The sequence below is a fragment of the Phacochoerus africanus genome, chromosome 2 (genome assembly GCF_016906955.1).
Source record: "Phacochoerus africanus isolate WHEZ1 chromosome 2, ROS_Pafr_v1, whole genome shotgun sequence".
Taxonomy (NCBI): Eukaryota; Metazoa; Chordata; class Mammalia; order Artiodactyla; family Suidae; genus Phacochoerus; species Phacochoerus africanus.
This window is the reverse complement of record NC_062545.1, coordinates 106,184,014-106,197,953: the sequence shown is the minus strand read 5'-3', so window position 1 is coordinate 106,197,953 and position 13,940 is coordinate 106,184,014. Positions and strand designations below refer to the sequence as shown.

The 13,940-nt window shown below is 35.9% G+C and overlaps 1 protein-coding gene across 1 annotated transcript; it reads right to left on the bottom strand.

Moving 5' to 3' along the window:
• Positions 1-963: 963 nt before the first annotated feature.
• Positions 964-9,943, bottom strand: LOC125121146 (dynactin-associated protein-like). Its single transcript, XM_047769431.1, has 3 exons — positions 9,829-9,943; positions 7,749-7,913; positions 964-2,290 (listed from the first exon to the last, which is right to left on the bottom strand). The coding sequence occupies exons 1-3, from the start codon at positions 9,883-9,885 to the stop codon at positions 1,472-1,474; spliced, it is 1,041 nt and encodes a 346-aa protein (XP_047625387.1). The 5' UTR covers positions 9,886-9,943; the 3' UTR covers positions 964-1,471.
• Between the last annotated feature and the right edge of the window lie 3,997 nt (positions 9,944-13,940).

Here is a 13,940-nt window from a genome sequence, read left to right as displayed (position 1 = left end):
TTCTGATTTTCAATAATTAGAATTTGTGTTGCTCTAATGCATGCCATTCTTAGACTATGACTTTTGAAGCCGTGATTCTCAAACATACTTGGACACTAAAAATATCTGTAAAATTTTTTAAATTATAGATTACTAGGTTCAATCTAAAGAGCTGGTTTAAGAAGTCTGGGGTATCATTTAAATCTGCTAGAATTATTAAGATTTCAAATTAACAGAGTCTAAGTTAATGAATTTACTACTTCATCTACATTGCTGTTTTCTTTTGCTGTATCATCTTAAGAACATAGTTGGGACTTAAGTCTTTAATAAATTGATTTACAAGATTGCAGAAAATCAAACACTTTATTTCTAATTTTTAAAATTTTTTGCCTTATTTTTCTTTTTCAGCCACCCTATGGCATATGGAAGTTCCTGGGCCAGGGACTGAATCTGAGCCACATCCTATGCCACAGCTGTGGCAATGCTGGATCCTTAACCCACTCTGCTGGGCCAGGGATCGAACCTGAACCACTGCAGATACAATACCAGATCCTTAACCCATTGTGCCACAGTAGGAACTCCGTTAATCACTTGATTTTAAAATAAAGATTTAAATGCATTTTTGGTAATATTAATGCAAATAGAATATAGATGCTTAAAAGGTAATTACAATCTAAAGAGAAATTGAAGAAATATAACAAACTTCAAAATAAATGAAACAATTATTATAAACTCTAAAATTTTTCCTATATAAATTTAAGTCTCTGCCATATAAAGTTTGCTTTTTATATGTGTAATTTGTCTAAAGGGGAATGCAATGTTCTGAGCTGAATCCATACATATTAAAATCTAAAAGGCTACTTTAAGAGTTTTTCATAAAGTTTTTAAAGACATTCTAAATGAACAAATTGGGTTACTTTTCTGTATAAAATTATATTACTTTGAACTATAGAAATAGAAGCTTCTTATAGCATAAATGTGCAGTTCTTTAAAAATAAAAAGTTTTAATACTTTTAGAAGTCCTAAGTGTTGATGTGATGAAAATTAATTTTTCCATTTTTTACTGTCTAAATTGTTGTTCTTCAAATGGCATTAGGTACCTGCTATAAATATAAGGTAGCAATGGAAGTGTATAGATATAGACTCAGCTGTTGAAGAGGTAGCTACAATTTGTGGAAGGAGCCAGCAAGGGAAGATAGTTGTAGTGAAAAATAACAAAAGGTTAACTTGCCACAGAAGAAAACATTTTGATGACTGCAGGTAGTTTCATTAGAATGGTGTCATCTGTTACAGGTTCGGATGAATAGGTGGATATTACATATTGTTGGAGAGTGATGATCATTATCTTGGTAGGCTAAATAGAAGTTACAGTAGTTGTAGATTAAGTGGTAGTGGTTGTGGTTATAGATCCAGTTGAAGTGAATGTAGTTGTGAGTTCAGTCAAAGAGATGGAGAAAGTGGTGATTGTTCTGGTGTTAGCTAAGATTAAGCTCTAAAAAAAACCCTGTTCTGAAGTTGCAGCAGTTGAAGATTCTGGTGAAGTGGGGACAGCTGTGGTTTCACTTGAAGTTGTAATGGTGGCTGTTGTTGAAAGTTCATTTGAAGTGGTGGAGGCTGTAGAATCTGCTGCAGTCATGGTTGTGGCTTCTGTGGTTGTAGGTTCTGCTGAAGTGATGGTTGTGGCTGTTGTGGTGATAGATCCTGCTGAAGTGATGGTTGTGGATGCTGTGGTTGTAGGTTCTGCTGAAGTGATGGTTGTGGTTGTAGGTTCTGTTGAAGCCATGCTTGTGGCTGTTGTGGTGATAGATCCTGCTGAAGTGATGGTTGTGGATGCTGTGGTTGTAGGTTCTGCTGAAGTGATGGTTGTGGTTGTAGGTTCTGTTGAAGCCATGCTTGTGGCTGTTGTGGTGATAGATCCTGCTGAAGTGATGGTTGTGGATGCTGTGGTTGTAGGTTCTGCTGAAGTGATGGTTGTGGTTGTAGGTTCTGTTGAAGCCATGCTTGTGGCTGTTGTGATTGTACTTTCAGTGGATAGGGCACTGGTAGATTCTGTTGAAGTGGTTGCAGCCGTCAGTTCAGTTGAACTGGGGGTCACTGTAGGTTGAGAAGTAGTAGAGGTAGCCCCAGGAATGATAACTATAGGCTCCCCATTTTTGGGGAAGAGCTGGATAAAAATGGAAGAATTGTCATTCCCCCTATTATTCACCAGGCATATTATGAGAACACCAATTGCTGTTGTTATCACACAGGCTAAGAGACAAGCCAAAAAGGCTTTCCACAGAGATGAGTTACTGCAGCAATTTTCTTTCACCTAAGAAGAGCGTAAATAAAAATATAAGAAATTTAAAAAGTTTGTGATTTATCATTTTTTTTGTGTTATTTATAACCTAGTGCATTAGTATCATTTGAATCCCTATATGTCTCTGAGGAAATTTAGGCTGAAAAGTCCACATCTGTATCCAGATGGAAATAATTACATGCTTTCTCTATCACTAGCAGAAATCAGAATCTGCCTGTACCTTATCTTATTCTATTCTGTTTTCCAGTGGTGAGTGTGGAGACTTTTGTCCTTTCACATCAGCAGAACACTTAATTGGCAAATTCTCTGCCATACACCTGATCTTCCACTGGATATTGTCATTACCCCAAACTGCTCCACTTCCAAAATCACTTCCTCAAGAACTCTGTGCTCTCACCACCATGTCCTCTCCTTCCAGCTTGTTTGTTCAATTATTCCTGTAACAACCATCCTTCAGTTTTATTACAACCTCCACCCCAGCAGCCCTGGCTTCACTCACATCACTCCTTATCCACCTTTTGTTCCACAGTCCATTATTTCAATATACTTACTAATTCCTTAAAATCTCTTGCACTTCCCTCTCCTTGGTTTTTCCAGTTGGCAAACAAATGACTATCTGCTTACTCGGGACCTTCCCTTGAAGAGTCACACTGTTGAGGACTAGTCACATGCCTGGGTAGATCAGAGTCACTATAAATTCAGGATCATCCTTGGATGGATTTTCAGTACTGCTCTACCACCCTATTATAGTTCGCTGATTAAGATGTGCTCTCATTTTGTAAATACTTTCTTAATCTTCTTCTTTCTCTTTAGACCTGTAACCTCCACTCACCGACTCTCACAAACAAAATTTTCCCTCCTCATTCCTATGAAGTGACTTCATATTTTCTTTCCTTTTTTTTTTGTCTTTTTCTCCTTTTAGGGCCACACTGCGGCATATGGAGGTTCCCAGGCTAGGGGTAGAATCAGAGCTGTAGCCGCCAGCCTATGCCACAGCCACAGCCACGCCAGATCTGAGCCGCATCTGCGGCCCACGCCACAGCTCATGGCAACGCTGGATCCTTAACCCACTGAGCGAGGCCAGGGATCGAACCCGCAACCTCACGGTTCCTAGTCGGATTCGTTTCCACTGTGCCATGACGGGGACTCATATTTTCTACTTTGTTGGGAAACTTGAACCATTGGATGGAAATTCTTTCAAAGCCCTACTAGGTACCAGACCAGCAAATCGAAACATGCCTGGACTCCACTCTCCTCTTTCCTTGATTGACACAAAAGGAGCCATACTCCCTCTGCCTGAAGCTGATCTGCCAGTCTCTCCTTTGGATCCTCTCCCCTCTGCCCTCCTCAGAACTTTTTTTTTTTAGTCCTTTTCGAGGCCTGAATCCTATTTTCCTCTTAAATGGATTCTTACTTTTAACATTTGAATACACTCAAATCTCTCCCATCTTAAACAAAAAAAAAAAATCTCCTTGGTTTCAAAATGTGAAAAAATGAATATATATGTATATATGTAAACTGTGTCACTTTGCTGTACAGCAGAAGTTGACAGAACATTGTAAAACAACTATAATTTAAAAAATTTTTTTAAATGCCCATCTAGCTACTTCTCTCTCTTTGGAAAATGAAATTTCTTGAGAGGTATCTAAACGCATCATCTCTGTTTGCACACTCTTCACCCCAATCCAGTCTGGCTTCTGCTCTTGCCATGCCTTTGAAACACATCTTGAAGTCACCACTGACATGCAGTCACTGAAATCCAATTTAGTTTCATCCTCATCTTACTTAAGCCCTCTATAGCAATTGCCCCTGAAAATCATTCCTTCCCCTCTCCTTTGAACATTCTCCTCCCTTTGCTTTTGTGATATTTTATTCTCACTGGTTTCCTCCTAACCTCCAGGATCTTCTCAGTTTCTTTTGAAGGTTCCCATCCACTTTCAGCCTTTATTGTTGTATTCTTAGACCCTTGTCTTTTTTCACACTAGGGCTGGGGTCAGCAAACCTTTTCTGTAAAGGGTCAGATAGTAAATATTTTCAGCTTTGTAAGCCATACAGTTTCTTTCACAGCTACACCAATCTGCTTATAGGGTTAAAGCAGCAATAGACAGTGAGTAAACAAGCGAGCTTGGCTCTGTTTCAATAAAGCTTTTTTTACAAAAATAGGCAGTGGGCTGGATTTAACCACTCTGTGCTTTGTCCCTCCTATGATAGTAATAATTAATTACTATCCATATCTGAATGACTCTCAAATTTATCTCCAATCCACCCCTCCTCTAGCTTTCAAATGCTTATATAACAGCTCATATCAGATGTCTCAAAGGTGTCTCATACTCACTGTGTCCAAATCCAAAGTCATGATCTTCCCTGTGAAACCTGGCCAGCTCCCACATCTCTTTAAATGCCACTGCCATCCATTTGATTCAATTTCACGAAGTGGAGAAAAGTGGTCATCCTTGAAATCCCCCAGTCCAATACCAAGCCCTTTTAACTTTGTGTCCTGAATATCTTCCGGTATTACTGACTTTTCTCTATCTCTGTTAATACCACTTTAGTCCTTAGACTAGTGCAATGATAGCCTTGGGCCACACTGGCCTCCACTCAGTGTTTTGGATGCACCAAGCTTATGTCTAAGGTAGGACTTTGGCACAAATAGTCCTGTCGATTGGGGATGTTTTTCTCCTCTTCTATTTACCATGCAGAAGTCTGCATGGTTCACTTTCACACAGCACAATCTCTTCAGGCACCCAGTTTTGCCCCAATACCTGAGTATCAGCATTACCAGGAGAGGAATGATACACTCTGAAGTTTTTTCATAATTGTTAGTAGAGTGTTCATGACTCCTGAGGTAACATTGATCACCAAGTGATGAATCAGCTCCCAATAACAAGCCTTTTAACTTCCTACCATCCAGCATGTAGGTAGCTGTCTGGGAGCTAGGATACCTGGAGGGACTCAGAGAATCTACCTGTGTTATGTCCTTTGCAGGCTTACTCCCTGAGAGAATTCCCAGAAGCTTTCCAGGGATGTGCTTCTTAACAAGGGAAACCAAAGTCCAGCTCATTTTCCCATTAAGCTTTATTTATGAATTGTGGGGGAAATGACTTATAGGATTACCTTAACAATTAACAAAATTAAGTTGCTTTGTTAATTCTAAAGTGTTTTGGCAAATATTTGTGGCTACTATCCTTAGACAGTCAACCAGCATAGTGGAATAGTGCAGTCTTCCTCATTAGAGAGATGTTATAAATGTCAGAGCTATGAAATCTTAAATCTCCCAGCCTCAAATCTCCTTATCTTAAAATAAAAGGATAAAAATATCTATTTCATATTGTTGTTGGGAAGATTAGAAATAACATACATATAGTCACTACTTCTAAAAAATATTTTTATTTGGAAATCAGTAGAATGCAGGAATTGAAATCAAGAGTTTTGGAGTCCAATGAATTTGGAGTTGACTTTTATCTCTGTCTCATTAGTCAAGTAGCATTTGGCAACTTTATCTTTCTAAGCTTTGGTTTCTTCACAAGGTAATAATATTTATCTAATAAGAAAGATGAGAGGATAAAATAAGAAAATGTAAAGTATCTGGCACAGTAAAACCTATATAAATTTTCAATTGTTCAACATGATTGATTATTTTGTCATCACTTGGATGAGAGCAAAACCTTTGAAGAACGGAATGCAACACACGACTTTCAGACAGGCTAGAGCCAGTCTTAAATGTTATAAAATACGGGCCATGGTGTTTGTTGAAAAGGCAGGATTTCGTGCAAAGGATGGAAGCTCCAAGGCAACAGGAGCCAAATGAGAACAGAGTCCCCTGGAGTTCTCGTTGTGGCTCAGCGGAAATGAATCTGACTAGTATCCATGAGGACACAGGTTCAATTTCTGGCCTTGCTCAGTGGGTTAAGGATATGGCATTGCCATGAGCTGTGGTGTAGGTTGTAGACACGGCTCAAATCTGACCTTGCTATGGCTGTGTTGTAGGCCAGAGGATATATCTCTGATTCGACCCCTAGCCTGGGAACCTTTATATGCTGCGGGTGCGGCCCTAAAAAGAAAAAGAAGAAAGAAAAGGGTCCCCTAGACTAAGGAAGTGAGGGCCACTAAGATGACCAAGTTAGCCCCAGAAGAAATATCATATCATCTTCTTTACTTGGACCGAAGGTACTACAAAGGAATCTCAAGAAAGGAAGGTGGAAAAGAGACTTATGCACATCTGGGACAAAGATAATGCCTCAGGAAATTATTATAAAAAAAGCAGCTTAGTGAAATAAAGTACACATAAGCAGATAATAGGTCACTTAAGTTCTCCTCCTGTTTCAGCCACTCTGGCAAAAATGACATAGGTTCTGGCAAATCTCTTAAATTTCCTGGCCCATGTTTTCCTTGATTGTTAAATGATAGAATGGGACAATATTACTCATTCTCTTCACTAGGTGCACAAAAGATTCACCTGAAGCTTTTAAAAAATATTGATACATAAGTTCCACCCTCACAGTTTCTAGTTTAATTGGTCAAGTGTGGAACGCAGCCATCAGTTTTTCTTAATCAATCCCCAGGTGATTCTAATATGCAGCTAGGTTAAGAACTGTCAGACTAGATGTTATCTAAGACCTCTTTCAATTCTATGATTGATGGGAGTTACTTTTTATCTCCGCAAACAAGAAGAAACATTTTCTACCTCCACCCATTTTAGCTCATTTATTCTTTCACAGTGACCTAGCAACAGTATCAACAGTTTACGTCTTTTAGAATCAAAATCAAGAAACAAAGCTCACTCTTGTCATTCAACATCTACAGAAAGGTTAGGCAATGAAGGACAGGAATTCCAGAGTCAGGGTAACCCAACCAAGCTGCCAAGTGGAATAAGTAATTTATAGTCAATGTCAAATTTCTACACTATGGCTGAAGATATAGAGATACAGTCCTGAGGTAAAGTTAATTCAGCCAACAGATAAAATCAAGAACCAGGGGGAGCTAGATGTAGTTTTCAAAACTAGTGGAGAAAATCTAGAGAACAGAGCCAGCTTTCTATGTCAAGTCCATATGCATCAAAGGTCAGAACCAAGAAGGTCTTAGAAAGTGTCACATACGGTTCAGAGACTGGAACAGTATAAGGAAATAAGGTAATCACAATAGAGTAGTACCCTTGAACTTTTAAATATGACTCTGTTTCTCATTAGAGTCTAATTAGTGAATTGGCATCTACATTGCTGACATATTTGCTTCTCTGCCCCTCCCCAGCCTTGCATTTTACATTTATTCCTTTTATTTTTATATACATTCTCTTATCTGTGATAATATTTGAGTCCCCAACTAGAACATTAGCCCTTTGAAAACAGAGACTATTAAATATTCTCATTCCTGTAAATTGCCTCCTAACAACATATAATGGAAAGAATAGACCAAATCCATCCCCATATAGAACACATCCCAACCTGATAAAAGCTGCTAAACCAAACATTACCTGTATGTGGGATAGGTCTGTGTGTGGGTATCTTGATTGTGTAAGGACTCCTGAGTTCACACAGACCCCACTTAAGTTGGAAGAGACATCACTGGTTATGTTATTTGAAGGTGGACGCCAGCATGCAGAGCTGTGAGCCTCTTGGTCATTTGAACACATGATTGACTATAAAAACGAAGCATTAAGTGAATAGGAAGCCATGAGACTGAATTTCTAAAATTCAACTCTTCAGTCAAAAATAAACAAGAGTGAGATTTTTAAAAGGAATAGTGTTTTCTTATCTAGGCAGATTGTTCTGTGTTACGTTTTCACTAATTTTTGTTAAATTATCAATATTTTAGATAAGGAAATATGTATCATCCCATCTGCTCCATCGTATTACATACATGTATTAAATATACTTATGTTGAAGTTGCTGTGTATGAAGCATATATTAGGAAGCCTCTATTCATAGGAGGAATAAAATGTAACAGCTGAAGAAGTTCTTGCTGCTTTCCAGGTACAACCTGTTCAGATCATTTGGAAATGAGAATAATGAAGAAGAAAGAGTTAAAGTTATTATTATTATTATTTTTATTATTATTATCATTATCCCATAATTATCTAATAGCAATCACTGGAGCCCAGACCTTCCGGAGTGAAGACCAGTGTAATTTCCATTCTGCTGCACTATATATGGCATATTATTATACCAAACTGTGGTAATATATTAATGTAGTATATGCTATAATACACTATACAAATGAAAAATTCTCACATAAAGAGATTCCTCTGCATAATCCACACCATGCTTTATGCAGTAGAATTTGGATACCTATAACAGGAACACAGAAGATGAATCTTTTGTCCAGTTTTGTTATGTCTTTGCTGGGTTCCTCTTGGGTGTAGAGCAGTATAAAAACTCTATTCTGTTGAGAAAAACAGTTCTCAACAGCAACAATGATGCACCAAAATTTATTTTCTTCTTATGATTTTCAAGTCATTTTAAAATTCTATTTTTGAATTTGGTCTTAAGAGAAAAATATTTTTATTACTATGTGTTAAATATCCATAGTAATTGAAACATTACCAGCTATCCAGACATATGCTATAAACATGCTTAAGATAATATTTGTAAACATCATCAACATTCTTACTATCTAGAGAAACTAACAAGATGATAAACACTTGACTAAAGGGATTTTTTTTTTTTCTATCTGAATATTCCAGCAACTGAAGATTTAATTAGATAGCGTCTAACTCGGAGACAAATGAGAAAGAGAACAGCTTCGGAAAGGTCCTTTGACTTCAAAGGGCAAATCCCATCTCTTTCTTAAACCAGGAATTCTCTATGGGATTCTCTTATTCAACTCACACTTACTGAACAACAAGACGATCTTTTTTGGCTTATTTTGTAGGTGATTAATACAGGCTGATTGCCATTGTTAGCTCCAAATTGCAAAGTCAAAATATTGCCTTTTTTCTTCAGGCATGATTTTAACTTACCATTTTAAGTTTTAGCATATTTCTATCCTTTGTTCTGATATCAAAGAGACCATATAACCATACAGTGAAAACTTGAGTCTTTGTGTAAAACTTTTTAAAATAGACTGAATGATATTTTCATACAAAAGAGGGATTTTTAGAGGGTTTCTTTCTTAAGCTTAAAGAAACTATCCAGGATTAGTATCTGGATTTCTATCATATTTAGAAAGGTGAGTTCTGACAGGCTTAGAAATTATATACATAAACCTAAGAATGAAATTGTAAAAATTTAACTTCAAAACTAAACCAAAGACATCCTTGGAGCTTTATGTTTACATAACGGTGAAATAGAAAGTTAAATTAATTTATGTTATATCATGTGGTCATAGAAACATTTCTAATCAGTAAATATGTAAAATAACTTCTAAAGTATAATATAGCAGATATAACATGAAAAGTTGAAGCAAAAAAATTAGTCCATGGATACTCTTCCTTTCAGAGAAGAATGCAAAATTATGACATTGACTGCATTGTAGAAAAGAGATTAGATTGCTGATAACTGCTGAAAGTAAAACTACAATATAGGCAAATACTAAAATAGAGCAACAATACTCACTGCTGGGTTTTCTGAGTGTTCAATATTCACCACATATTTTCCATGCTTTCTGTCCATTCTTGACTTTGCAATACTGCAAACTGAACTCTAAAATAGTTTTCAATTTGTACATTGCCCTTTATATCTGTAATCCAGAGAAATAATTAAAATGACTGGTGGAAAAATCAGCTCTGATACATCAGTGCAGGTGTGGATTAAATGGAATTATTCACTAAAACAGGATCCACCTTAGAGAAAGAAATGAGGAATTAATCATGAAGGACGCAAGTAAGCCGATACTGCCTCAGAGAGCTACTGTGACTACCCCCTCAACAATCCACCTGACGGGAAGGAACTATAATATATTACACAATTCTTCCTTTTCTTCCTTTTGGAACCATCTTTCAGACACCTGCCTTCTATTTTAGGACCAACCCCCCCAAAAAGTAAGGTGGAAGTTTGTCATTGCTTTCTCTCTACCCAAGCACAAATGCCTTGTGAACTCCATGGGTGACCCCGAGTCACTCATGGCCTTAGTGTGACTTCATCTTTTCAGTCTCAAAGTTGGTGTCTGGAAGTCTACTTGGTTATTTGCTCAGTAATTCATGTGAATTTAAAAAACATTGGAATTCTAGGCGATAATGCCAAAGCAGTGATGAAAGGCTGAAAACGTGAGGAAAAAATTTTTTTTGCGAAGAAATCTAGTTTGTCTCAACTTGAAAAAAGATTAACTCTTTTACTGATGTATTAACTCAACAATTGAGAATATCGTGTTTGTTAAAAGTTCCAGGTATTTTCTAACGTAAAAAAAGTTCAGTAGGAAACAAAACAACTATACCACTATCCTCTTTGTAGCTCATGTTTTTAGATTCTGAATTTTTCCAAACATTTGATCCTTGGAAATTTCTCTTATAAATGTATTCAACACCTTCAGTTTAATGAGTTTTACTGGATCAACTGAAATGGCATAGCCTCAAGCCTTAGAACATAAATAACAGAAAAAGTGCCAACAAACTGAAAAGCTGGGAAGGAATTTATTCTAAAGAGCAGTAAAAACATGACTTTTACTCTTGTTGAAACAAAACCAGTGATGTCATTGTTTGGCTATGGGACACAAAGGACACACATGGGTTGAAGTTAGCAATGATATTAAATGTGACCTAATAAACTGATTTATTTGAACATCAGAATGATATAATTATCAAACAATTATTTGTTTGATATTACTATATTTATTCTGCAGAAATGTCTATTTTAATTTGATACCACAGCAATATAGTCATGGCGTTAACTAAAACTTGATATTGTTAATGGCATCCACCCATTTTATCAATAGCAGAAAGAGGGAAAGTTCACTCTAACTTGAGTTTAATGCTCACAATCTCTAACTGACCTAGATTCCATTGCAGGTCATCTTCTGTATTTCGGAAGAAAATATAGGAAATATTAAATTAAAAAATAATTAAACATTGCTCTATAGCAAAATTTACCATGTAAAAATCAGAATTTTCTTTTTTTGGCCAAGAGCAATATTTTACCATGTATTATTAACAAGTCCTGTAACTATCCCAATCCAAAGGTCAACAGAAAAACAGAAAACACCTGGATTATTATAATGAACAGAGAGAATAGGTGTCTATCACCGTCCTATCACAATCTCCTTGAAGATATTCATACTGAACAGGATTTATAGCCAAAAATAAATCTGGTGAAAATCTGCTGACATGTAGTAGAGAGAACTCTTTGGTAGCTGGCCAGTCTTTAAGGGGAAAAGTCTATTTCTTGTTCATCCAATAGAGAGGTTAATTGCATTGTTATCTGAAAGGCTAGGGCAAAACGAATTTGTTTTTGTTGAAGTATCATTGATATACAATGTTGTATTAGTTTCAGATGTACAGCAAAGTGATTTAGTTATATATATATATATACGTCCTTTTCTATTACAGTTTATTATAAGATATTAAATATGGTGTCCTGTGGTATACAGTAGATCCTTACTGTTTACCTAATTTATATACAATAGAATGTATCTGTTAATCCCAAAACCCTAATTTATCTCTCCTTCCCCCCTTCCCTTTGACAGCCATGTTTGTTTTCTAAATCTGTGAGTCTATTTCTGTTTTGTAAATAAGTCATTTGTATCATTTTTAGTTTCCACATATAAGTGATATCATATGATATTTGTGTATTTCTGTCCGGACTTACTTCACTTAATGTAATCATCTCTAGGTCCATCCATGTGCCTGAAAAATGGCATTATTTCATTCTTTTTCATGGATGAGTAATATTTTATTATATATATACATATATATAATATACATATATACATACACACACACATAATGAAAATACTGACATGCAACCCAATTATTTAAAAAATTTGAAAGATCATTGTGAAAAAATAGAAAATAAAAATAAACTGCTCTATCAAGTTTAATTATCAAGGCAATTAGAAGCAATCATTAAAAGTAAAATTTTTTAAAACCTGAAACATTCTGAAAATGTGCTTTTATATATGGGTATCATAACACTATCAGAATGTTCTTTATTATATTTTTTACAAATGAGCCAATTCCTTAAGCATGAGTTCCTTCACTAAATAAAGAGTAATTAAAAGGTATTTCAGTAATACAACAGGATTACAATAATTAGCCCTACTTAAAACTTCCGGAGGAAAAAGCATGTTTTGATGCATATCATTGAATTTCCTAATTACAAATTTAAAATGTGGGGAGTTCCCGTCATGGCTCAGCAGAAATGAATCTGACTAATAAGGATGCAGGTTCAATCCCTGACCTTGCCCAGTGGGTTAAGGATCCACCATTGCTGTGGCTGTGGTGTAGGCTGTCGGCTACAGCTTTGATTTGACCCCTAGCCTGGGAACTTCCATATGCTGAGGGTGCAGCCCTAAAAAGACAAAAAATAAAATAAAATGCAATTAGAAATTTTAAATATGTTTATAATGACAGAAAATGGTCTTTCATTAATTTAGTACCAGTACCAACTAATGCACCCCAGGTATGTCTTGAACATGGATATCCAGATAGCACTGGTTGAGTCAGACAAGAACTCCACTTACACCCTATTCTTTCTTTGTTGAATGTTTGACTTTTGACTTTAATTTTCAAATTTGTTGAAAATGTAATATTTTTGTTTAAACAAAGAGGAGGATTTTTAAAACTTATTTAAAGATATGTATTTTTTTGTATGTTGGGAAATTGGTTCTGTAATGGTAAGTATATCAGCTTCAACAGGGCAGCTGCATGATTCATCTCTGACCACAGTGACTGGGAATTTATGACTTTTCTAGGGGTTAGTAATTTATTTTAATGTGACATTAACTATTTCAAAGTTCTTTTTCTTTAAACTAAAAATCTTCTTGTTCTCTTAGCTGACTTATACTCTGATCCTGCTACATATGGGGACACCCAAAACAAAACCATTTTTTTCTTCAGACCATAAGTCTATGATCCCTGATGCACAATTCCAAAATCCAAAAGGCTTTCAAAAGTAAAAATTATTTTGTACTTTGAGCATAAATTTACTTGACAACAAAAGTTAATCCAAATTCATAAGGCTACTTTTAGCCTTTAATAAATTTAACATGATTATTCATATGCTTAATTATAAAAATATTAATATCTATTGCAGATTACCACCACAATACTACAGCAGGAGTTGTGTAATATACAACATATGTATCATGTCACCTTTATAAAATTTATAAAAATATAAATTATGAAACACATCTCACACAAGCACTTCATATGAAGGACTATGGCTTGTAGAAATTTTCAGTTTTTTAAAGGCAAGTAACATCTTTATTCTTATTGCTCTGAAAACCTACCTCATAAAGACTTTAGTAAGCTGACTCATAACTGGCATTTTTTAAATGTGGATGAGAAGACAAGTTAAAAAGTAAAGCTTCAGCCATTGCTGGATCATAGCAAACAGTGCTACCTTTAGGCAGCCTCTAACATAAGACTGATCAACGTAATATTATTAACCTTATAAAGATGCCTGTGCCTGTTTCAGAGGGTGTGCCACACTCCTCAGAGCTGATCCTCACAACACCTGCAAGAGTTAAATATTATTTTCCCTACTTTCCTGATGAGACACATATATTTAAGTGA